General features: G+C 39.7%; 1 protein-coding gene across 7 annotated transcripts in view; it reads right to left on the reverse strand.

Annotated features, from left to right (window-relative positions):
- The window catches only part of ABL2 (ABL proto-oncogene 2, non-receptor tyrosine kinase), a 112,209-nt gene that overhangs the window by 16,767 nt on the left and 68,566 nt on the right, over positions 1-26,876 (reverse strand). For 2 of the 7 annotated variants that reach the window (XM_045982123.1, XM_045982126.1), the window contains exons 1-7: positions 17,758-17,882; positions 12,440-12,502; positions 11,067-11,237; positions 5,938-6,233; positions 2,787-3,059; positions 1,613-1,697; positions 124-301 (exon numbers count right to left, since the gene is read on the reverse strand). In XM_045982123.1, the coding sequence (XP_045838079.1) occupies positions 124-301; positions 1,613-1,697; positions 2,787-3,059; positions 5,938-6,233; positions 11,067-11,237; positions 12,440-12,502; positions 17,758-17,875 (1,184 nt within the window). In that variant the 5' untranslated portion in view covers positions 17,876-17,882. Of the gene's footprint in view, positions 1-123; positions 302-1,612; positions 1,698-2,786; positions 3,060-4,200; positions 4,412-5,937; positions 6,234-11,066; positions 11,238-12,439; positions 12,503-17,757; positions 17,883-26,876 lie in introns of those variants that run through there. The other 5 variants (XM_045982122.1, XM_045982125.1, XM_045982124.1 and 2 more) reach the window with 3 other exon arrangements.

The following is a 26,876-nucleotide window of genomic DNA, read 5'->3' on the forward strand; positions in this document are numbered from 1 at the left end:
AAAAGAGAAAACGGCTTTTCTGGGTCATCTGGAAATTTCCAGTAAGGTTCTCACATTCTTTTATTTGCACATCAAGCAAGGTAGCTTCATGGTTAGTCACAGCCATAATCAGGCTTTACATACCTATGGATGAAATTCTTCTTCTCTAGATACTCCATTGCAGAGGAGATCTGAGTGGCCATGTACAGCAGGACCACCGCAGTCACCTCTTCTCGGTTGCATTCTCGGAGATAATCCAGCAAGTTGCCATACGGCATGTACTCAGTCACGATGTAAAATGGTGGCTCCAAAGTACACACACCTGATAGTTGAAGAACAGAGCTTGTTTTATTAGGATATTTCCAAAAATTCCCAACCACTTCCGCCAAGATTAACAGACACATTTTAAAGTCTAGCTCAGCAGTGATCTTTTCCCTTCTCACCACCGCACTCTCCCAAAGTAACACAGCAAAGTTCAGATAAAAGTGATTGATAAGGGAGTCCTGGCTTTCATTGCGTCATTCTTTGGAAATCCACAGGCACCTGAGTATCTGCCTGCTTGGGGAAAAGCATTAATTTCATAAGAGGTCAAGAAGACCAAAATGAGCTTAGTTCCTCATATGCTGTGATTCCCATCCTCACCTGCACACTAACAATGTTTATCTTAAAGTAACAGCAATTGTGTGTATGTTGAAGACCAGGTGAGCCCAGCCCGTATCATGCTTTATAAAAAGACTGTTTCAACAGCCAAGGATTTCACTGATACATGGCAGACTCCATAAAGAATCAAAAAGAAACTACTTTCTTTGGGACAGCGTGGCTCAAGGTGAACAAAGAAACTAACTGGTCCTCCTTTAAGAAGGGCTGAGAGTTCAGTCACTAGTTCCTTCGTGACCTGAATGGGTGAGGAGCCGTTCTGCCACAGGACAGCACCTGCTGCTGAGGAAGATAAACCAATGTGGGTGGCCACAATTTGGAATCTGCTTCTTTTCCTGCCACTGGCGTCTTCTGCTCCTGTAGAGATCCAGACGTGTATAATTCTGATCTCAGGCTGATTTCATGGGTGGTCGGAGTTCTTTGGTAGGTAATCAGCTCACTTTAGGATACAGGTTGAAACGGTGCCTCCTCCTACTTCCCCACCATCTTTCTGGAATCTGCTTCAATAGTTCTTTGTTTCATGTCTGTCTATTTTGTAAAAATATTTTTGACAATGTTTGGTGTGTATCATCCTAAGTAATCTTGAACCTTGATTCTGAGGCAATTACCATAAGTTGGCCAGTTTTATATATTATAATCAACCCAGGCCACTTTCCTGGGCAATTTTTATTAAAATTTTTAAAAATTAATTTATGTATGTATGTATGTATGTATGTGATCTCTACATTGAACTTGGGGCTCAAACTCATGGCCCCAAGATTAAAAGTCAGATGCTCTACTGAATAAGCAAGCCAGGGACCCCATTTCAGGGCAATTTTTAAACAGAGAGCCTGCTGATTAAAAATGACAACCACTTACTGAAGTAGATTTGTACCTAGAACTTCCACCATGGTGATACAAAAGCAGCATTTGGAAATAATGGGGTTGGGAGACAAGGACCTGTGAGGAGACCTATGGTTCAGGCAATCTTCCTCACCTAAGAGCTGGACAAGATTAGGATGTTTGATTTCCTTCATCACTGCAGCTTCCTTCAGGAACTCTTCCACCTCCATGGTATCTTCCTGGAAAGGGGAAAAAATAAGAAAAAAAAAAAAAGAAAAAAAAAACAGAACAGGGGACAAACCCCTATTTTAATCACTTGAGTCAATTTATAATCCCAAAACTACAGCTTTAAAAGGAGGTATCTTTTGAATATTCTAAAATTACTTATAGAAATTTTATCAGAACCTAAGAATAGGCTCCAGAGACATCCAATTTGGAAAGAAGAGTGTCTCTAAATTTATCCAATATTTGAAACTGGAGTGAAAATTAGCAGGGCAAGGAACATTCAGCCATCATATCCCATCACAACTGAGGCCTGGGAGACCTGGATGGATAACTCAGTTCTCTGATAGTTTACTTCCCTAGGTACCTCAGCCTTCCAAAGAGGAGACAGAAGAGTTAGCTGTTTACACATTTGTCTTCCTGACAAATTCCTTAAGGAGCAATACATGTGTGAAAAGCCATGTATACTGTCTCACACTCAAAATATGCTTAATAAATATTTGCTGACTGAAACCGATCACACTCAGGAAGCCGAGGAGCAGCCCTTACACATGATTCGCCAGAGCTACGAGGCATATGGGAGATCTTCAGGGAATGGAGTGAGTGACAACTTTGTAATTGGATACTAGGACGCTTAAAGAGGGCAGTGGCATCAGAAAGAAGATTCCTGTGACTATCAGGAGAAGTGATCTAATCTCAGAGAGATGGGGGAGCACGAGGCAGAGAGCTCAAGAAGACAATAGAGAACCCACAATTCATGAGCACTGCATGAACAATGTCGTCCAGCAGGGGTCATTCTCAGGAAGCAAAACAGCTTGTTTGGCTTTTGTAACTTCTTTAGTCCGCTCCTAACCTTCCACTAAGACCTACATCAACAGCCTCCAGAGACCAACCTTCCCCACATGTGGGTTTCACTGCATCGCAGTGAACGATCAGCCCCTGCACTGTCAGCAAGGGCACTGAGGTTACTCATCAACTTGCTGATGTGCTTGGCACCAGTGGGTGGAAAGTGTTCCAAAGTTAAAGAGGGGCGCACTCATATTTCCAAGTGATTCAGCACAAAAGGAATAAAAAAGGTCTGGAAACTGTAATTCTCAGCAACCCACCTTCAATGTCTTCACAGCAACCGTAAGGCTGTATTTCTTCCAGACGCCAACATAAACTTCTCCATACTGACCACCCCCAAGCTTGTGCTTCATGGTAATATCCGTTCGTTCCATTTCCCATTTGTCATGGATGGGGGACACACCATAGACTGTGGGCTTATTACACTTGGGCGCTGGGTAATGTAACGTTGTCACCAGCCCATCGGCCACCGTGGAGTGATGGTGCACGAGCTCTGCCAGGGTGCTAAAGCGGCTCTCCGCAGTGACGTACACCTGGTGAGAAAGGCAGGAGAACAGCTAGCAACTTGAAAAGAGGTCTGAAAACCTTTTTCAAAGCCCATTATTTCACTGGTCTGAAGATATGAAGATCGGAGGCTCTTTTACGGAGGTAAATGAAAGAATTAAGCGATGAGAAGAAAGGAAAACACAACTTCAGTTTAATCCTCTTTACACCACTCTTCCCAGGCAGAGTGGGGGGGTACGGGATTTCCAAGTTATCTTTCTGTATCATCAAGATCACCGGGTCTTCGAATATGATGAAGCAACAAGACTATGAAACCCAAATTCATAAGACAGAGGCAGAAATTTTGATTTAAGTAGGAAAGGGGAGAGACCTGGTCTCTGAAAGGTCATGAAATCTTGCAAAGAATCTTGCACAGAACATAACTTGAGAACAACTGGCTTCCTTTTTTTTTTTTTTTTTTTTTTTTTTTTTTGGTAGAAAGGGAGTATTTAAGGATCTTACAATTTTTACTTAATTAGGATGTACTTTTGAGTGGCTAGGCCATTAAAAAAAGAGCCACAATTTTATTTCAGGGTTGTTAGCAAAACAGTAGTTAATTTGTGGCAAGTAATTAAAGTATAAAAGATGAACAGTCTTTAAACCCTATGTCCCAAGGGAGCTAGCCTGTTTATTGTTTTCTGAAAAAGAGACTTGTGTTGTATACAGATACGTATTACATACAGAATTGATGATTTTTATAAGGTGAACTCACCCACATAAACCTCTCCCACACCAAGAATTACAACACTACCAGCACCCTCCCAGCTAAGCTATTCACTCCTTCAAAGGTAATCACTCTCCTGACTTCTCACAACTTACAATAGCTTTGCCTGCTTCTGAACTTACACAAATGGAATCATACTACATGCACTGTTGTGCCTGCTTTCTTCCATTTCACTTTTCTTTATTGTGAAAGAATTCACATACCATAATGCCCACCATTTTCAAGTATACAATTCAGTGGCTTTCCCCAAGTTGTCCAACCATGACTACTATGTAACTCCAGAACACTTACATCAGCCTTCATTATGAAGAAATCCCATATCCTCAGAAGCCCTTGCCACTCCCCTCACACCCATCCCGACAATGACTAACCTCTTTCACTCAACTTTACATACGTGTGAGACTCACCTACGACATGGGTCAACACACTTTTCTGCAGAGAGCCAGAGAGTAAATATTTCAGGCTTGTGGCCATGGTGCCTCTGTCCTACCTACTCAAAGCTGCTGTAAGAATGAGAAGGCAGCCATAGCCAATACATAAACAAGCGGATGTGGCTGTGTTCCAATAAAAATTTATTTACAAAAGCAGGAAACTAGGTGGGCCACAGATTTTCCTCAGAATGTACACAGCAGTACCACACTCATTTTTTGTTGCTGTATGAGATTCTATTTTATGAATATACCACAATTTATTAATTCATTCTGTTGTTAGACAATTAAGTGTTCCTAGTTTGGGGCTCTTCCAAATAATGCGACTACGAACATCCTGGACACGTGTTCTGTACACACATGCACTCATTTCTGTTGGGTATGTAACCAGAAGTGGAGCTGCTAGGTCTCTCCTACATATCACTTAATGTGATTCTATGTGGTTTCATCAGGACAGAGTACGTCTGTAGGATGATGCAAAAGAGAAAGAGAATAATTACTTCCTACTTTGTACCAGCTATGATGTTTTAAGGAAATTATTTCATTTAATCCTCATGACAATCCAATAAAGTGGGATGAGAAACTGAGGCTTATAAGAAGGTCACAAAGTTAACAAAGAGAAATGGTGGAGTCACCCAGCAAACCAGGTCTGCTTGCTCTTGGCCAAGTCTGTGTGCTTTCCCCTTACTATGCAGATCACATAGAAGGAAAGAACAAATGATTCAATGTAAATTTACTGTTCAACAGAACAGACATAAATCTGTGCTTCACAGTTCAGAAAGTAAAACAGCTCCATTCTTACACTACCATTCTACAATGGTTGGTCTTTCTAATAGGTACATTGCTAAATGTCCAACTAATCTATCTATACTATCCATCAATCCCAGTCTCAGAAGCCCACATTGTTACTCTGCGAACTTTCTGGTAGAGATTATTATAAGTTTCAAAGATCCAAGGTTTAATTTGCCAATTCTGGGGCACCTGGGTGGCTCAGTGGTTTAAAGCCTCTGCCTTCGGCTCAGGTCATGATCTCAGGGTCCTGGGATCAAATCCCGCATCGGGCTCTTTGCTCAGCGGGGAGCCTGCTTCCCCTCTCTCTCTCTCTGCCTGCCTCTCTGCCTACTTGTGATCGCTGTCAAATAAATAAATCTTTAAAAAAATAAAAAGGGTTGGGGCGCCTGGGTGGCTCAGTGGTTAAGCTGCTGCCTTCGGCTCAGGTCATGATCTCAGGGTCCTGGGATCGAGCCCCGCATCGGGCTCTCTGCTCAGCAGGGAGCCTGCTTCCTTCCCCTCTCTCTGCCTGCTTCTCTGCCTACTTGTGATCTCTCTCTGTCAAATAAATAAATAAAAAAAAATCTTTAAAAAAATAAAATAAAAAGGGTTAATTTGTCAATTCTGTACAATGTACTAGATACACGCGTGCGCGTGTGTGTGTGTATCTGTATATGATGATTAGAACCACTAACTTATATAGCAGTTCCCTTCACTCACCTTCAATTCTATCTCATCATTAAACTATTAATGTAATACTGTTTTTAATTCCCATTACCATATTCTCTTGAAAAAAGTAAGCTTTCACATGCCAAATAACCCAAATTCACATCAGTGATTATTTCGTTTCATGTCTGACATAAAAACTATATTCTTTAGTCATTCTGAGTATTTTTTCTAAAGAACAACCAGTCCACACCTATAGGCACTGCTGGCCCTTCTTACCTTGCCATCTGTGGTCGTATTGATCCTGTAGTGATACACACGCCCCTCGTACCTGAGCGAGATCGACAGCTGCCCGGGGCTGCTCTCACTTTCTCGCACCAGGAAGCTGCCATTGATTAGACTGCTGAGTAGATACTCTGCTGCACTGCGTGACACGGGTCCATGGTACCAGGAATGTTTTTCCAAGCTGTTCACTGGGGTGATGTAGTTGCTTGGCACCCAACCTTGTCCATTCTTGGAGCGAACTTCACTCCATTCACCATTTTGGTTATAACCAAGGACTCGAAGCTTTTCACCTAGCCATGAGGTCATCAAAAAAGAGAAGAGAAGGTGTTAGGACTTCATCTCAAGCAGTAGCAGTCTACTGTCAAACTCAGTGAAAAATCAATCAGGAACACCTATGCCAACGTTAATTAATGAAAACAAACTTGGCTGTTCATCATATCCTGATTGACCTCTTTAGTGTGTAGCTTAAACAGAAGCAGCATAGTTAGAAATAACCTGCTGGCATTTACACCAACTAAAAAAACATCTTCAGGCAACCCCATGTGTGGTATAGTACAGTGGCATACAAGGATAGAAAGGTTATGGACCCATAAATACAGAGAAGACACTGATGTCTGCCAGAGGGGAGAGGGAGGGGCAATGGGCAAAACGGGTTAAGAGGAGTAGGAGATACAGGCTTAAAGCCCTTTAGAGAATGAATAAATCACCAGAATAAAAGGTACAGCAGCACAGAGAATATAGCTGATGGTGTTATAACAGCACTGTGTGATGACAGATGGTAGCTACACTTGTGGTGAGCACAGCATAACGTTTAGAGTAAATTACTATATTGTATACCTGAAAGTAATGTAATATTGTGTGTCAACTGTACTTCAGTTAAAAAAAAAAAAAGACAGAAAGAAATGGAAAACGGCACAGCCTCACCCCTCAAAAATAATTCAGTTTATTTTCCTCATATAACAGTTTGTCAAGGAATATATCTTATATATGGTTCAGTGTTAGTAACAATCAAGGCATTGATTGATTGACTGTTACTGCTAAATTTCAGTTGGCACCGAGGCAACAAAACCATTTATGTAAAAAAACAAAAAAAAAATAAGAAAACAAGACAAAACAGAAGCAGACCAAAGGGCTTTGAGCAATGCTTTCAGAACAAAAACTGCTGGGGGGGGGGGGGGGGGGCAGGTAGAACTTCCAAAGCACATTCCAGGACTCAAGTTTTAACAGTTATAGTTTCCCAACTTCCCTCCCATTTCCCAAGAATATGAGTCAGTCCTATTCATTCCCCCAAAATTAGTGTGTGGGGAGGGAAGCTGACACTGAGGCTGGAAGCTAAGACAAGTTACTCAGAATGCCTTTGCTTGCTATCGACGTCAATACCCTTGATTTCTGTTAAAGGTGTGATTTATTTTTTTTTAAAGATTTTATTTATTTATTTGACAGACAGAGATCACAAGTAGGCAGAGAGAGAGAGAGAGAGGAGGAAGCAGGCTCCCTGCTGAGCAGAGAGCCCGATGCGGGGCTGGATCTCAGGACCCTGGGATCATGACCTGATCCGAAGGCAGAGGCTTTAACCCACTGAGCCACCCAGGCGCCCCAAAGGTGTGAACTTTAAACTCACTAATATACATTTTGCCCCTAAACGTGCAACTCAGACAAAATAGGAAAGGTGATAGGTATCATTAGTAATAACTAATAACCTAAACTTCTTTTGGGGGGGAGGGGGGGATATTGTGGAAAAGGCCTTGGGCCCCTATCTCTGAGAGATGCACACCTTCCCACAGAGTTCACACCTACTTCTCAGTGTCGGCAGAAGAAAACCAAACCAATTAAAATCATATGGCCCACTAGCTGTCAGACATAGGCCACTGAGGAAAAGCTCAGAATCATTTATTCTGGCAGTCGTCAAATTTTTCCAGCAACCCACAGAAATGTTTACCATAGGATAACTTTATCACTCCCTCACCACTGACACCTGGATGTGAGACATTTAATGACAAAAACCTAGGAGTATGTACTCATACAATATACATATGTATAGAGGGACAGATAGGAGTGTGTGTCCTGTGGCTGTGGAAATGCACCAGTACGCAGAGAAATACTCCCCAGCCGTATCTGCAGGAAAACAAAAAACTCAATGCTACTAGAAAAGCTAAATAAAACTTGTTCCTGTGTAGCTTTCCTGTTGTACCACAAAAACCAGAAAACGTAAACATCAAGTATGTCGTTGTTTCTGGTAATAGCAAGTCATCATAAGTAGGATACAGCAAAAAATCCTAGGTTTTTGTTTTCCTCTCTTTTGGAAGTTAGGAGAATTTCCTACTCTGGAAGTTGTGAGTACCATGGAAATTGATGAGTATGACTAATAGGGATGTACACATCGGCTCTACTGACAGGAATGTTGGGAGAACTCTTATTTAATTCAAGCAAAAAACAATCTTTAAAGAAGGAAGTAAAGTAAGAATCGTTATTTTTCAAATACATTTTCTTGTCCTTTAAAATAGTAAGATAGCTTTAGCATGACATCACTTTATATCAATATGAACCTGAGAGAAAAATCTGACATTTCAGGTTTTTCTGTTTTTGGTTTTTTTTTAAGATTTTATTTATTTGACAGAGAGAGAGATCACAAGTAGGCAGAGAGGCAGGCAGAGAGAGAGGAAGGGAGGAAGCAGGCTCCCTGCCGAGCAGAGAGCCCGGCGCCCAACGTACGGTTCGATCCCAGGACCCCGGGATCATGACCTGAGCTGAAGGCAGAGGCTTAACCGACTGAGCCACCCAGGTGCCCTCATTTCAGGGGTTTTAAGACAAATCACTGTTCACCATGCGAGAACAAGAATCCCAGCCCTTGAGCTGCACACCAGCAGCTGCCTTAACTGGTAACTGAGGCAGCAACAGACAGTCTTGACTGATATTTCCTTGGTGACACAGCTATCCTGGAAAACACTGACATGAAAAGTGTGTCTAGGAAAGAATGTTCTGAGTCACTGCTTCACAAACTTCTCCCCTGAAGTATCAATAAAGGTAAAAGAGTGTGTTGTAGCCCAAAGAGACTACTGCACAGTATAAAATTCTTTGAAATCCTTTGTTTTATCCTAAAACTTTTGTGTAAAATTTTCCCTTGATACATAAACCTCACACACATACAAATACTATCACCATCCCGTCCCCCAAAACTACCCCAAAGCCTTCAAGTAACTTGCAACTAGGAGATCACACATGTTTACTTTTTCTTCGCCTCTGACACCTCCTGGCACAAGTATGTGTGTATGTGCCTCCCACCCACTCTGGAACACGTCTATACCCCAGTCTGAGTTACAGGTTTCTGCTCTGGATTTAAAAAATAGATGCACGTAAAAATTTTATAAAAGGGTAACATTCCCTGAATGGTGGCCTATCTTAATCTGGTATATTCACTCCCATTTATTACCTCATTCTGAACCTTAAGGGTAAAAGGCATATGTCTAACAAATTATCACCTAAAATACAATTTCATTTAAGTTAAAAATTATCCTGAGGAGCGCCTGGATAGCTCAGTCCTTAAGTGTCTGCCTTCAGTTCAGGTCTTGATCCCAGGGTCCTGGGATCAAGTTCCATATTGGGCTTCTTGCTCAGCAGGGAACCTGCTTCTCCCTCTGCCTGCCACTCCCCCTGCTTGTGCACGCCTGCTCTCTCTCTCTCTCTGCCAAATAAATAAATAAAATCTTTAATAAAAAAAAATTATCCTTGGGATGCCTGGGTGGCTCAGCTGGCTAAGCATCTGCCTTTGTTCGGTTCGGGTCATGATCCCAAAGTGCTGGGATCAAGTCCCGCATTGGGGGGGTGGTCCTTGCTCAGCAGGGAGACTGCTCCTCCCTCTGCCTATCGCTCCTCCTGCTTGTGATCTCTCTCTCTCACTGAAAAACAAATAAAATCTTTAAAAAAATTTATCCTGAAACATGTTTTTTCCAGTAGGAGGCTTTCATAGGTTCAAAAGAACAAGCTTAGGCAGATTAGCATTCCAATCCAAGGACACAATGAGAATGGTCCATGCCTCTTTCTTTCTTTAAAGTAATTTCTTTTTTTTTTTTTTTTTTTTTTTTTTTTTTTTAAGATTTTATTTATTTATTTGACAGAGAGAAATCACAAGAGAGGCAGGCAGAGAGAGAGGAAGGGAAGCAGGCTCTCCACTGAGCAGAGAGCCCGACGCGGGACTCGATCCCAGGATCGGGAGATCATGACCCGAGCTGAAGGCAGCGGCCCAACCCACTGGGTTCAAACTCATGACCCCAAGATCAAGAGTCACACACTCTACCAACTGAGCCAGCCAGACGCTCTTTCTCATAAAAGTTCCACATTGTTCAGAAACACTAATAATGAATGATTTTACTTGGTCATATTCTTAATCCTCCCTTTTATAAGAATTTTCTACTGAAATAAACTACTGCTCTCGAGAGTATTACTGCAACAGAAACCTTTCCTATGACCCCTTCAGTAAGGCACTTGAACAGGGATGAGAGGTGGTCTCCGCCAGGGCTACTCAAGCAGGTCCACAAAGTGACATGACACCCGCACTGGCATACGGAATCACTAGACTCTACCTTCTTCTTGCTCGAAGGCCTGCTCCCCCAAAAAGGAAAACGTCAGCTAAACAAAATAATAAGTAGTATAGCTAGTGATGTAGTTGGTTTACATACTGGGAACAAGTTCTGAATCTTAATGAGGACTGGTAACGAACTGTTCTCAGGCAGTCAGCCCAGGGACAGCACTCTAAGTAGCAGCCGGCTCTGGCAGAATGACTCGTGTTAGTCGTGGCTCCCTCAGAAGGGATGTACAGTGAACCTTACCGCCACATAAGATGAATGCTGGCCTATTACAGAGAGTACTGAATCCTGAGAGTGAGAAAAGTTTATGTATAGACCACTTTTTCTAAAGTTCTTTATCTCCTCTTACCCTTAATAGGCCCGATAAAGGAGACACACTGACATTATCCCTTACACAGGTTTTTTAAAAAACAAAACCAAACCAAGACAATGAACCCTAAAATATTGGGGCCCAAATCACCTAATTGTGGTCAGAGGCAGAATCTAGAACAGACCCCTTTATTTCTTAACCACTAATGAAAACTGAAAAGTGAAGCACACCTTTAGTGATGCTGAGTGTGTTATCACCACTGGCTACGAAATCGTAAAGTGCAACAAAGAGATTAGGGTCGCTCTCAGTGGCTCCAAGTAAGTTCTCCTTGGAGCTCCACCTGATGGCTTCGTTCAGTGCCTGGGGTTCAACATCACAACCATAGGGGCGGTGCAAGGCTTCTGAAAGACATAAAAAGAGAAAGGAATTCACAGTAAGTTCAACAGTTAAATTAAGTTCATTTGAATTCAGTACATACACAGTATTTTAGCTGCTGGCATGTGTCTACCGATGGCTCCAGGGTGGAAAAGAACTGTATAATATGGAGCCATGAAGAATGAGCAAATGGCACTGTCTCCTAAACATGAGAGAAGTCTACTTGTTGAAAATGCAACAAGACAGAGATCACAAATGAGCATTCAGCTGTGATTCATATGCACTCAAACCAAAATCAGAAATAAATAGAAAAAGCAGGGTTTCTCAAAATGGGGGGAAAAACCCCACACTCAAAAACATGGCAATTTGTTTTATAAAACATACAGGCTACTTTGTGGTGGTGGTGGTTTTAAATTCTGTTTTAAAAATCCTCCCAAACTACCCTTCTTCACTGACTCTCTCCACACAAAACAAATTGTGGAAAAGGTAACAGAAACTTTAAGAAATGTGTACATATTGCATAAATCCGGATCTTCTGTCTACATAAAGAAAAATTATAGAAACAGTGCTTCCAGAAAAAAACAAAAATACTAAAATTATCCGTTAAACAACAGAAAAATGTTTTGGCTTAATACAAGTATTCTTGGCACTACGAAATACCTTTGTATTACTATGCACGGTCTATAATGTAACAGCTTCCAACTGTTGTTTTAAAAAGTTTTTACCTTATTTTCTTTTCCTAGGTGGTACATTTTTTAAAATATTTTGAGAACTTAATTGACGGCTCTAGAAAATATCACCAGCAACAGCCATTTGAGTATCTACAATGTGTAATGTTTGAAGCCTTCTAAGACCTGGTTTTTTTTCCTTGAGGCTTTATGGGTTCCTAAATTTAGTCACACTACACAAACAGGTGATCCCTATAAAGATCACCTGCTCTTTGCAGTTCAGGTCATTTACACAAAAAACACACCAGGCCTTCAGCAGTGATCTCCTCGATCACAGGAAGTGCTTATAGCGGCTCTCTGCCCCTCTCCAACCACCTACTGTGATGTAACACTTTACTATCATCTCTCTCTCTCCTCCCTCCACTCATTTTTAATTTAAAATTGACTTTACTATATCTGAAGAAGGAAAACCTTGAATCTGTGGTTTCATTTCTTTTCAAACCCACACCCTCCTCTCCATCTCTACTGCCAACCGCAGATCAGACCCCGCCATCTCTCACCTGGACTACCGCCTCCAGTCTTGTCTCCCTCAAAGCCATCCTCCACACAGCTGGCAAAGTGATCTATTTAAAACAAAAATTTGACCAGGTCACTCTTCTTAAGATTCTTTAACAGTTCACCATCAAGCTAAAATTTAATTGCCTTCACGGTCTTTTATGATCAGGTCTCTACCTACTTCTCCAGCTTACCTTTTCCCCCTCCAATAACACACACCATGATGCTTCCTGCTTTTTTGTGCCTTTGCTCACATAGTCCTGGCTACATGGAATGGGATCTCAACCCACCCTTCTTTTGACTGGCTCATGTCTCCTCATTTTGTAACACTCAGTGAGATGTATTTTAATCTTTAAACAATTAACTTGTTTTAAAAATGGCTTCATAACAGTCTACAGACATTCCTGCGGTAGGATGGATCATAATCTTCCAAATAGTTTTAGAGTTCACTTCATCACATTCCTTCCTCTTCTTAAACAGAATGTATCTTTACAGTTTCAGAGCTAATTAAATTTTGTTTCACATTAAGAATATTATGACTGGGGCGCCTGGGTGGCTCAGTCATTAAGCTCCTGCCTTTGGCTCAGGTCATGATCCCAGGGTACTGGGATCAAGCCCTGCATCAGGTTTCCTGCTCAGCAGAAAGCCTGCTTCTTCTCCCTCTCCCACTCCCCGTGCTTGTGTTCCCTCTCTTTGACAAATAAACAAAATCTTAAAAAAAAAAAAAAAGATAATTATAACAAATCTGAAGGTATGCCCAGATGCCCTGAGAAGTTAATGTGAATCAGATGCTCCTTGTTTAAATGCAGTTACAAGGAATGGAAACAGCTGCATTATGTATTAAGATAACCAGTCAGGTTTGCCAAACAAAACACCATATTCTATGAAACATCCTCCAAACAAATCACATGTACTGTTTTCCCTTATACTTGAGAAAATATCCACTCTAGCAGAATTTCCATGAGAATACAAAATGCCAATCTTTTATTAAAATGAAAAAAACCTGCCAAAAAGTATAGAGAGTATTTGTAATATACATTAGATTCTATACTATCACATGATCCTCACTAATAAATGTTTCTTGCCAATGATGGTGTTAACATTATAATGTTTTGTGATTATTACCCTGTTTAATGATTATCAAACAGTTCAAGAACATTTTCTTCTTTTACTATAGAAGTCCCCCTTGTTTGAGGTTATCCAAGGAACAAAAATCAAGGGTAATAAGAACTTCTGTACTATCACTGACAAAGTTAGAAACAATAATTAAGCAGATATTGTAGCCAACTCTTAAATCCTAGCAGACCAAAACCAGCAACGCCATACGATTATACCTTACTTTGTGAAACCCAATATATGAACACTTAAGGTTTACAAATCTAGTAATTTTAGAGAACATCTACGATACGTCGTCATTCTGAGTTTCCGAATATAAAAATTATATAAATCACGAATAACACTATTTGGACTTAGAAAAAAAACACTCTCTGTTCTGTCCCCAAATCTGCTCCTCCCCCACAATTCCCCATTTCTCACTTAATGGTAACTTCCTCTTTTCAGCTGCTCAGGCCAAAAACCTTGAAGTTTAAATACAAACTTCTCGCTGTAAGGGATGCCTGGGTGGCCAGTTGGTTAATAAGCATCTGCCTTTGGCTGGGGTCATGGTCCCAAGGTCCTGGGATCGAGTCCCACACTGGGCTCCTTGCTCACAGAGAGCCTGTTTCTCCCTCTGTCTGCCTCTCTCTCTCCCTGACAAATAAAATCTTAAAAAAAAAAAAAAAAGCTAATGGGGGCACCTGGGTGGCTCAGTGGGTTAAGCCTCTGCCTTCAGCTCAGGTCATGATCTCAGGGTCCTGGGATCAAGCCCCACATCGGGCTCTCTGCTCAGCAGGGAGCCTGCTTCCCCCTCTCTCTCTACCTGCCTCTCTGCCTACTTGTGATCTCTCTCTGTGTCAAATAAATAAATAAAATTTAAAAATTTAAAAAACCTAATGATGTATTATATGTTGGCTAACTGAACATAATAAAAGAATTTCTTAAGAAAAATAAATATACAATTTATTTTTAAAAAGCTAGCTATAAGATGAGTAAGTTCTGTGCATCTAACATATACCACAGTGATTATAGTTAATAATACTGTATTATCTACTTGAAAATTGCTAGAGTAGATATTAAATTGTTCTTACGACAAAAAAAAAGTAATTATGTGATGTGATGCAGATATTAGCTAATGCTGTGGTGGTAATCATTATGAAATACCTAAGTATCAAATCAACACACTGTACACCTTAAACTTACACAACATGTCCATTATATCAATACAGCTGGGGGGCAGGGACCAAAAGTAAAATCCTTAGAATCACTCAGGACTTTTTTTTTTTTTAAGATTTTATTTATTTATCTGACAGAGATCACAAGTAGACAGAGTGGCCAAAAGAGGGAAAGGGAGAAGCAGGCGCTCCACTGAGCAGAGTTCGACATGGGGCTCAATCCCAGGATCCTGGGATCATGACCTGAGCCGAAAGCAGTCACTTAACTGACTGAGCCACCCAGGTGCCCCTCAGGACTCCTTTCCTGCACTCACATACTACATCTAATCCATAAGGAAACCTTATTGGCATTGCCTTCAAAAACATACCCAGAATCTATTCATTTCTCACGCCCTTCACCACTACTACCCTGTTACCACCATTCTCTCTCTCCTGGGTTTCACCACACTCTTAATTTCCACACTTCTACCTTTGTTCTCTGACTATTCTCAACACACCAGCCAGTTTTTAAAGCATAAGTCAGATCGTGTTACTCCTCTGCTCAAACTCTTTGATGGTTCCCTACCATAGAGTAAAAAGCAGAAGGCTTGCGAGAGCCTGCAAGGCTCTTCACAACTTGTCTTGCCCATATTTGTCTATACTCCTCCCCTGGTTTACCTCATTCTGGATACTGGCCTCCCTGCTATTACCTGAAAGAGGCAGTGCGGCACGCTCCTGCCTCAAGACGTTTGTATTGGCTATTTCTTCTAAAACATTCCTTCCCCTAGACATTCACGTGACACTTCACTCAAGTGTGTCCCTCCTGGTACAGCATTCTCTGACTATCCTATTTTAAAATGCGGCTATTCCTGACAACACTCCCACCTCCCCCCATGTCTCCTTCCCTATTTCTCTCCATAGCTCTTACTACCACAAACGATATAATTTACTTATTATATTCATGTATATTACCTAACTCCCCCCAACTAGAATATCAATTTTATGAAGACAAGGATTTTTGCCTGTTTTGTTCACTGGTAAATTCCAAGCACCCAGAATAGTGCATGTATGTAAAAGTCTCTCAAAAAACATTTGTTGAATAATGAATCATGTGTAAGTGCTATGAGAGGACAGGATAGAAAACAAAACTCTGGATCAGAAAAGGTTTCAGAGAAGAGAAAGCATTTAAATTAGATGAGCAGGAATTGTGCACTGATGACACAGATGACAGGCTGTAGACGTGCAAGGACATGTCTACGACATGTGATTCATCTGGACTGGAGACAAGCTCATCAGCTCAAAGAAGGTTTGTTAAGGGCAAATTCAGCTTTAAAAACACATTATTTGAAAAAAGGCAGGGGCACCTGGGTGGCTCAGTGGGTTAAGCCTCTGCCTTTGGCTTGGGTCATGGTCTCAGGGTCCTGGGATCCAGCCCCATGTCAGGCTTTCTGCTCAGCAGGGAGCCTGCTTCCTCCTCTCTCTCTGCCTGCCTCTCTGCCTACTTGTGATCTCTGTCAAATAAATAAATGAAATCTTTAAAAAAAAAAAAAAGGCAGTGAGCACAATTTTATGTAAACTTAAAAAGATTATTACAGGCCAAACAATACTGTGCATTTATCAAATATATAAAAATAAATACAGGATAAAAGTAAAGTAATTTTTGAAGCCAAAGTACTAAAAGAACCATGACTTGGAAAACAATCCTTTTCATTTCCCACTCCCCTTCTTCCCATCTCTGCTTCTATGATCTTCTGGTCAAGTCAAAGGTCTTATTTCCTTCCTTCCTTCTTTCTTCCCACTCATGCTTTTGTTCTCATAGAACTAAAGGTCAATTTCCTGTACAATCCGTCTGCACAGGATATCCACTTAAACACCAACCTATCCGCTAGCATCAAACAAAAGGGAAAATGTTCTGAAGACAAAAAACATCCTAACGTTTTCCTAAGGCCAAGAATGAACATGTATTAAATCATGAAGAGTTAAAGAACTAAATGCAGGAGAACAAGCTAAGGAATAAGGGCAAAAACAAACAAACAAACAAACAAAAAACCCTTAAGAAGGGCAAGTAAATGTCACCGTGTTACCCAGTGGGTCTAGGCTATGCCACTTTTCTCATCGGCTTAAAACAGCAACAGCTGGATGACTCAGAGGTACTGTGCCCTCACAAATCCAAGCATGAAGGTTGGGAATGGGTTTTTGGGTTTTTTTGGTTGGTTTTTTGTTTTTTTTTTTTTAAACAATGTGAAGTGACTACTATATATATTAGGTGCCTTAGCGGGTTAATCTTTCATTAATCACTATTACCGAGGTAATCACGGACTTACGATGAGAAAACAGACTTGATTTTCGCCTATGCAACACAGGACCCAGCTAGCAGAAATATGACTGTTAAGTAAAGGTAATTTTATTACTTTTTTCTGATAGACTTGCAGAAGACAATAAAAATAAGGCAAAAACATAGAAATAGCAGTTTGTACAAAGTAAATGATCAGGATTAAAGAAGTTAAAATCCAGAATAAGACTCAGACTCAAATTCAGAGACAATTCCTAAATTTAATGTTTAATTTTATTTAAAAACACTTTCACCAATTAGTTATTCAATAACTTTTATCATTTTAATTAGAAATTCATCAGGTAAGTAACTGGAGAATTAAATACAAAAATCTTTCACTTGAGGCATTTATTCCCAAGCATTTACAAATCTGTATCTTGCCAGAATTCTACTTTATCTGATTGCTTATTCTCTAAGAAGCTACTACATTTTAATATCTCTTTTTAACAACTATGTAAGGTAGTTGGATAAATCATTCAACAGCTCTCAATATAGCTTAAGTTCTTCATATCAAGCAAGACATATCTTAACATCACAAAATATTACATATTATTCACTATTCTTTCTTTCAGTAAGTACTTACTGAGACCCTACCTATGAAATACCAGAAACAAAGCACATAAAACTTCCCTGGCCAACAATGAGGACAGTAACAGTAGAGAGAATTTTTCTGAAATCTCCATTCACGCTTGATTGCTGTGAATATCCACACCCCGCCCAAGCTATCACCTCTGAACCATACCTGTCAAGTTGGGTACAGCAGTGTCTGAGGCCTCACTACTACACAGGCAGCAAAGCGACGACGTGTCCTGATCCCTGCCATAACTATTGGGTGAAAGCAGGACTGTTCCAAGGACCATTCCTCTGACTAGAAGTACAAAAGTTAAACTGTTCTATGTAGAGGAAGTCTTAGAATTCCACTCCCTGACAAGCCATACCACATGCATGTGGCATTTACTCATGTACTCAGTGGCCACAGGGAACCAATAGGAGGGTAAGCATTTACAAGTCCCAAAGTGGGTGGAGAGTAACCTAAAGGAAAATGTCTAGTAATCAGCAAAGACTGAGTCACAACAGGGTTATTCAGAAGAACCTCTGGGAATGTTTTGAAGGAAAAAAAAAATAAGTAAAATTAAAACCAACACACATAAGAATAACAAATGATAAAATATGTAGGGATCAATATATATAGATGGGATTTTGTTCCTAAATGGATGATGATGTAAGGTGTAGAGAAAAGTTTCCTTGGAGAAAACCTGTTTACAATAAAACACCAAATATACTTTTAAAAGAGAAAACGCCCTAAGGAGACTCATCTTTTGCGCAGCTTAAATTAGTTCAAGTAACCACAACTCCAAAGTCAAAGAAATAGTTACAATCTGATTCACGAGCACAGAAGCCAGGAAATAACTGCCTTCACTAACATTTTGGCTCTACAACTTAATACAGTTAAAAATATGGCATAAAGGGGTGCCTGGGTGGCTCAGTGGGTTAATAAGCCTCTGCCTCCGGCTCAGGTCATGATCTCAGGATCCTAGGATCAAGACCTGCAGCTCAGTGGGGGACCTGCATTCCCCCCCCCACCCCCCACCCCCGCCTGCTGCTCTGCCAACTTGTGATCTCAGGCAAATAAATTTTAAAAATCTTAAAAAAAAAATACAGCATGATTGAGGCAACACAGATAGACCTAGAGGGTATTATGTTAAGTGAAATTGGTGAAATTTTCAGACTGAGAAAGACAAATATTATATGATTTCATTTAAATGTGGAATCTAAAAAAGGAAACAAACAAAACAAAAAGCAGAAACGGACCCATAAATACAGAGAACTGATGGCTGTCAGAGGAGAGGGCGGTTGGGGAGATGGGCGGCTGACACAGGTTTCCAGTTATGGAATAAGTAAGTCACAGGGATGAAAGCTACAGTGTAGGGAATACAATCAATGGCACTGTGATAGCACTGTGTGGTGACAGATGATAACTACACTGTGGGGAGCACAGCATAGCATATAAACTTGTTCAATCACTGAAACTAAGGCAACACTGTGTGTCAATTATATCTCAATTTTAAAAATAAAATTTTAGGGGCACCTGGATGGCTCAGTTGGAGAAGCATGTGTTTTTTTTTTTTTTTTTTTAAGATTTATTTATCCATTGGAGAAAGAGCGAGCATGAGCAGGAGGGGCAGAGGGAGAGGAAATCTCAAGCAGACTCCATGCTACTCAAAGAGTGTGGAGCTAGAGGCAGGGCTTTTATCTCATGACCCTGACTGACAGACAAGGTCCCAAGAACACCACCCCAGCTGAAACCAAGCTGCCTATGCCATCCAGGTGCCCCAAAAGAGGCATCTTGATTTCAGGTGGTGAGTTTGAACCCACACTGGGTATAGAGATTACTTAAATAAACTTAAACAAAATAAAATAAATAAACTTAAACAAAATAAAAATAAATTTTTAAAAAAATAAAAACATGGCATGACAGTGTTGAAAATTTCTGAATGTTAAAACTTGAAAAAGCAAATCTTTATTAATACATAGGAACAAAGTTAAATAAAATGTAAAAATCTGAGATGAGAGTATCTTGTTGAGAATTAAACTAGTAAAATCTGCAAATAGTACACTAAATTATTTAGTGGTATTATCTACAAAAATAACACAAGAATGTTTCTAACTGGGTGCCTGGGTGGCTCAGTCAGTTGAGCATCTGCCTTTGGCTCAGGTCATGACCACAGGGTCCCCCATCAGTCTCCCTGCTCAGCGGAAAGTCTGCTTCTCCTTCTTCCTCTGCCTCTCACCCCTGCTTTACTCTCTCTCAAAAAAGAATAAAATCTTTTTTTTTAAGTGTTTCTAACTATACAGTTAAGAACACTCATTGATCAATATTTAATAAGCACCTACTATGTACTAGCCACTGTGCTAGGTTTCAGGTCCATAAAGGAAACAGGGTAAAATGTAATATACCAGGACTGAAACAGTGTTTTGTAAAGTTGAAACAAAATTACAATGTAACCTTAGAGAAAGACTGTCTCTGAATTACTAACAGCTTAAAAAAACAAGGCTTATACTTTCAATGAAATTAACCTTTCATAAAGCCAGTATTGTTAACATCATGGGAAAAGCAAGAGTTAAATGACTAACAGTTACCTCAATTAATGACTCAGTGTTTCAAATACCAGGTTGAATTTCTCCTTCCCTAGATAATCTTTAAAAATATAACAGAAAGGGGCACTGGAGTGGCTCAGTGGGTTACGCCTCTGCCTTCCGCTAGGGTCATGATCTCAGGGTCCTGGGATAGAGCCCTGCATCAGGCTCTCTGCTCGGTGAGGAGCTTGCTTCCCCCTCCTCTCTGCCTATTTGTGATCTCTATCAAATAAATAAATAGTATCTGGAGCTCCATAATCCATATTCTATACACACCTATATTCCATACCACATAATTTACTATTTAGCCAGAAAATCTGCTCTTCAAATTACTAATAATTAATAGCTACAACTCAGAAAACTAGAAAAATTAAGACACTACAAAAGTATAATATAAAGAAAATACTTTTGTGATTCTATGCTGTTTTTAACTATCTAAACTAATAACTTTTAAACATTTTAAATAAAATGAAAAATAACACATGCAAAACTAATCACCAAAAAATGATAAATGAAACCTAAGAAGATTAAACTCAACAAAACTATTAGAAAGACAAGCTCTTATTTTTAAAATTCTTTGTTTTCAGTTTATAACACATGCTTATTATAGAAAATTTGGAAACTATATGCAAATAAAAAGACAACAGCACATCACCCACTTCTACAGCTCCATTTGTTGTATCATTAAAATAACACTGATACCTTTGCATTTGGCCCTTTTAATCTGCATGTTTCATTCATTCAGACAATTATTTCTTGAGTGGCTACTATGTGCAAAGCACTTCACTAGGCAGGAAATATCAGGTGCTAGGCAAGAAATAAAGTCCGTAACAGATGAAGATAATGGATTGGAGGGGGGTGAATTTACTACTTTAAAGAAGGTGAGGGGTGCTTGGGTGGCTCAGTCAGTTAAGGGTCTGCCTTTGGCTCAGGTCATGATCCCAGGGATTAAGCCTATGTCATGCTCCCTGCTCAGGAGAAGTCTGCTTCTCTCTCTCCCTCTGCTCCTCTCTCTTTACTCCTTCCCTCTCTCTCTCTCTCTCTCTAATAAATAAAAGCTTTATAAGAAGAAGAAGGAGGGGGCGCCTGGGTGGCTCAGTGGATTAAGCCGCTGCCTTCGGCTCAGGTCATGATCTCAGGGTCCTGACATCGAGCCCCGCATCGGGCTCTCTGCTCCGCAGGGAGCCTGCTTCCTCCTCTCTGCCTGCCTCTCTGCCTACTTGTGATCTCTCTCTCTGTCAAATAAATAAATAAAATCTTTAAAAAAAAAAAGAAGAAGAAGAAGAAGAAGAAGGAGGGGAGAGGGAGAGAAAGGAGGAGGAGGAGGAGGGGGAGGATACAGATCTACAGCCTACAGTGTAACACCATCTGTAGGGACTTTTCAATGCATGTAGATATATAACAACTACATAACACAGTGAAAAGAAAAATCTGTATGATGGCAAGGTTCCCATATTTCACTTGAGGTGGCAAAATACTGAATTTAAGTAGTGTGAAAAGTTCAATATGTATACCGAAATCCCTATAGCAACTACAGGAAAACGTATCCAAAGAGATACAGCCAGAAACTACAGGTAAGTGATATGGAATATTAAAAAGACATGTTAATAATCCAAGAGAAACCAGAAAGGGGCAAAGAGAAGAAGTAACAGAAAAAAAAAATTGTAGACTGAAATCCAAACATATCAATGGTTAACATTAAATGAAAATGATCTAAATATAATTATAAGCTGGTTTGTTATAATAGATACATATGATAAAACTACAGGCTATCTAAAAGAAACTCACTTCAAATATAACCATGGAAGTAAGTTAAAAATAAAAGGATGAAAACGTATGTCCACAGAAAAACCTGTATATGAACCTTCATGGCATTATTAATAATAGCCAAAAAGTAGAAACAACCGAAATGTCCCATCAGTTAATGAATGGATAAGTAAAACAGCTCAGCAAAAAAGGGGAAGTACTAATACATGCTGTAACATAGATGAACCATTAAAACATGTCAAGTGAAAGAAGCCAGTCAAAATGAATACATGCTGGTGTGATTGCATTTAGATGAAAGGTCTAGAATTGGTAAATCCATAAGACAGAAAGTAGATTAGTGGTAGCCTAGGGTTGGGATGTGGGGAGGAATACAGAATGATTGCTAAAGGCTATGGAGTTTCTTTTTGGGGGGTTATAAAAATATATTTTTTTTAAAGATTTATTTATTTGACAGACAGAGATCACAAGTAGGCAAAGAGGCAGGCAGAGACAGAGGAGGAAGCAGGCTCCCCGCCAAGCAGAGAGCCCGACGTGGGGCTCGATCCCAGAACCCTGGGATCACAACCCGAGGTAAAGGCTTTAACCCACTGAGCCACTCACTGAGCCACCCAGGCGCCCCGGGGGTGATGAAAATATTATAAGAGTAAATTGTACTGGTTGTTAAATAACTCTGAATATACTGAAACCATTTAATCATACACTTTAAGTGGGTGGATCTATATTTCATAAAGCATTAAAAACATTATGCTATGGGGAAAAGGGCCAGATTTAAAGTCTACATGTTGCATGATTCCATTCATATGAAATACCCCAAAAGAGCATTAATATAGAGACAGAAAGCAAATTAGTGATTACCTGGGACTAGAGCAGGAATGCTGACTGACTATAAAATAGTACAAGGAACATTTTGGGTGATGGAAATATCCTAAAACTAGACTGTGGTGAGAGTTACAAAACTATGTACATTTTTCAAAAAATCACTGAATTATATATCTTTTAATACTTAAGTTTTATGAAATGTAAATCATAGCTCAATAAAGCTATTTTTCTTAAAGCACAAAAGGTAAAAAACAAATTCAGACTTTTGTTCTCTGAAATATATCACTAAGAGAATCAAACGATAAGCTATAGACAGGAGAAAATATTTTCAAGTTATATTTTCTGACAAAGGATATATATCCAGAATATATCAAGAACTCTCAAACTCAACAGTATGAAAACAAACCAATTAAAAAATGGATAAAAATTCTCTTCAACAAAATAGAGGATGACAAATAAGATGTTCAACATCAGCAATCATTTAAAAATGCAAATTAAAACCACAATGAGATACCACTACAGATGTGTTAGAGTGACTAACTTAAAAATACTAGTAATACTACAGATATAAGCCAACTGGAACTCCTAAGTTGCTGGGTGGAATGCCAAATGGCACAGCCACTCTAGAAAGCAACCTGGCAATTTCTTGTAAAACATCACGTATATGATCCAGCAATACCACACGTAAGTATTTGTCCTGGAGAAATGAAAACTTACATTCAAACAAAACCCTGTAGATAAATGCTTGTGGCAGCTCTATTCCCAACCATCCCAAACTGGAAATTATTGAATGGACGGACGAACTGCAGTACATCCATACAAGGGAAAACCACTCAGCAATAAAAAAGGAATGAACTACTGATACACACAACAACCTGAATGGATCTCAAAGGCATTGTGTCAAGCTTCCCAAAGAAGCTGGCATCAAAAGCATACATTCTTCAAAAGACAAACCACTGTGGTTGCCAGGGGTCAGGAGTAGGGAAGATAGAACCACAAAGTGAGCACAATGGACATCTGGGGAAAATGATATGGCTATTCTGTTTCCTGAGAGTGGTGGTGCTTACACGTATCTATGCATGGGCTAAAATTCACAGTACTTTACATGCCCCAGAAGAGTTGATTTTACTATGTTAGTTTAAAAAATTGAAGTTCAGGATCCAGTACTAAGCCCTAAAGAACACCCACGTTTAATTTTTTTTTTTAATTTTTTTGACAGAGACATAGCGAGAGAGGCAACACAAGCAAGGGGAGTGGGAGAGGGAGAAGCAGGCGTTCCACCGAGCAGGGAGCCTGATGCACTGCTGGATTCATGACCTGAGCCAAAGGACTGAGCCATTCAGGTACTCCAAGAACACCCACATTTAGAGAGCAAACCGAAGAGGTGTCAGCAAAGGAGACTAAGACTAGTCAGCAAGGAAGGAAGAGAAAACATCAAAGGCTGGGAAGGGGAACTGTACACAGAAGGAGGAAAGAATCCAAAGCATTAATTGCTGACATGTTGATAAATAAGTACATAAGAGTATTCATTGCTTTTATAAGCTATACATCAAAAATTTCCCCATATTCTTACAAATCGTCAGAAGTCTTTTTAATGGTTATATATATTTCCTCTTACAGAGGTACCACCATTTCCAGTAACACTTACATGTACCAAGTTACAATTCACCTAATAATACCTATATGCACTTTGTACCCCCCAGTTTTTCTGATTAACATGACCTCATTAAAACAAATTTTCTAGACTTGAAGCTCGGCCGCCATCATGAACGACACAGTAACTATCCAGACCAGGAAGTTCATGACCAACCGACTACTTCAGCACAAACAAATGGTTATTGATGTCCTTTATCCTGGAAAGGCAACAGTACCTAAGACAGAAATTCGGGAAAAACTAGCCAAAATGTACAAGACCACACCAGATGTTATATTTGTATTTGGATTCAGAACCCATTTTCGTGGTGGCGGGACAACTGTCTTTAGCATGATTTATGATTCCTTGGATTATGCAAAGAAAAATGAACCCAAACATAGGACTTGCAAGACATGGTCTGTATGAGAAGAAAAAGACCTCTAGAAAACAGCAAAAAAAAAAAACGCAAGAACAAAATGAAGAAAATCCGCGGACTGCAAAAGCCAATGTTGGCGCTGGCAAAAATAAATGAAGTGTCTAGCAGTAAGCTGGAGATTGAACAACAGAAGGAGTAAAGATGCTGCAGTGGCTTTATCTGTGGTGACTGTGCAGATTTTTCATGAGAAGATTAATAAACTAAGAATGTTTTTAAAAAAAAAAACAAATTTTCTCATGATAAAAAAATTTTCATGAAAATTTCTCATGAAAAAAAATTCTCATTTTTTCAACTCATGATACATATTTCCAAAAAATTGTACCACTTTATACTCATAACAATGTGTAGATGTTCATTTCACCAAGGTGTTTGTTTATATATATATATAAAATATATATATACACATATATATGTATATACGCATATATATGTATATATGTTAGCCAAAGAAATGGGAAGTGAATTGTGAATTTAAGCAAGTTACTTTTGCTTGTCTTTAAAAATATATATATACATATATATACACAGTTATTCCTCATGACAAAACATTTTCTCATTTCTTTTGCTATTTGTTTCCTATTTTTCAAGCTGTTAAGAGGCACAAGCAATAAATCAAAATCAATAAACAGGAAATATACAAATATATAACTTCTAGTGGCACTCTTCCCTCTAGATACGACAAAGAAAAATATCTGATTCTTCCCTACGTAGGCCCTCAATTTCAAACAGTTCACCATTGGAGCTGTCATTTCTTATCTTTTTTTTCTTTCTTTTTGGAGCTGTCATTTCTATACCAGCATCTATTCTTAGAGCGGACAGCCACACCAGATGAACTATCCCCAACAGATCACTTATCCGTTTTTCCTATCAGCATCACACAGACAGCATTACAGCATCCAATGCACAGAAAGGTACTTTCTAAGACGGGTCTTTTCAAGTAATATTTTGGGATGGAATGGTAGACCTCAAAACACGTTCAATTCCATTATTACTGAGTGAAGAAACAAAGCTAGTGTCAGAACCAAATGATCTCTAGCATGGCAGGTGCCACAGTCCTGTCTGCTGCTAACCCTCACCCCTCAACCTGCCAACACGGCAGCTGACTCCATTCTAAGAAAGCAGAGCACCAGTTCCATGTCATGCTGCTTCACTCTTAGTGTTTACCACCTTACCTTTCCTTTTGTGAACTCAAGGCTTTAGGAACAAAAACTGGCTTCTCATTACAAAAACCAATCCCTAGTGTTAAGTTTTTTCTTTTTTGTTTTTTTGTTTTTGTAATCCAAGACCTCAGGCTCTGTAGTAAGTAGCCCTAGGCTCTGCCATTCAAAACCTGAGGTTTCAACTCGGTTGAATATTGTAAGTTATTTACAATATCTGAGTGTACAATTTTGATACATAAAACAGGAAGAAAATGGTAAGCTGGGGGTGGGGGGGGCACAGTCAGTTGAACGTCTGACTCTTGGTTTCAACTCAGTTGGTGGTGAGAGTCCTAGGTTCGAGCCTCATCTCAGGCTCCAAAGCAGAGTCCGCTTGGGTGTCTCTCTCGCTCGCTCTCTCCCTCTGCCCCTCTTCATCCACACTCCTGTGCCTGTGCTCTTTCTCCAATAAATAAATAAATCTTAAAAAAAAAAATCTCTAAGGGTTTGGGCTCTCTACTGCACAGAGTTAAATTCCAAATTTCTCACCATGATATGAGAAAAGATTAGCCATGGTCTGGCACTTAGCCAGATCCTCAATCTCATGTTCATCCATATACATCTCTCCCAACAGTTCTCTGAATATATCAATTTGTTCAATCTTTGTTGCTAATTCTCTTCTCCTATAATCTTCCTTACCAGTTACCTAGTGAACTCATTTAACATAATTCATATTCCTTCTGTTCAATGTTCTCAAAAGTATTTTCCCTCTCCCCTAAAATAAAGTTTGTAACTCTACACTTCATCACATTCACACAGATTTTAATTAGTAGTAGTTATTTGTGGGGAGGAAATATTGCATAATACAGAAAAATGCAAAGTACTATTATTTACAATGTATGACTCCAGCCTTACCCCATGTAAGGGAAGGG

Source organism: Meles meles, chromosome 17 (assembly GCF_922984935.1).
Source record: "Meles meles chromosome 17, mMelMel3.1 paternal haplotype, whole genome shotgun sequence".
In the NCBI taxonomy this organism is placed as follows: Eukaryota; Metazoa; Chordata; class Mammalia; order Carnivora; family Mustelidae; genus Meles; species Meles meles.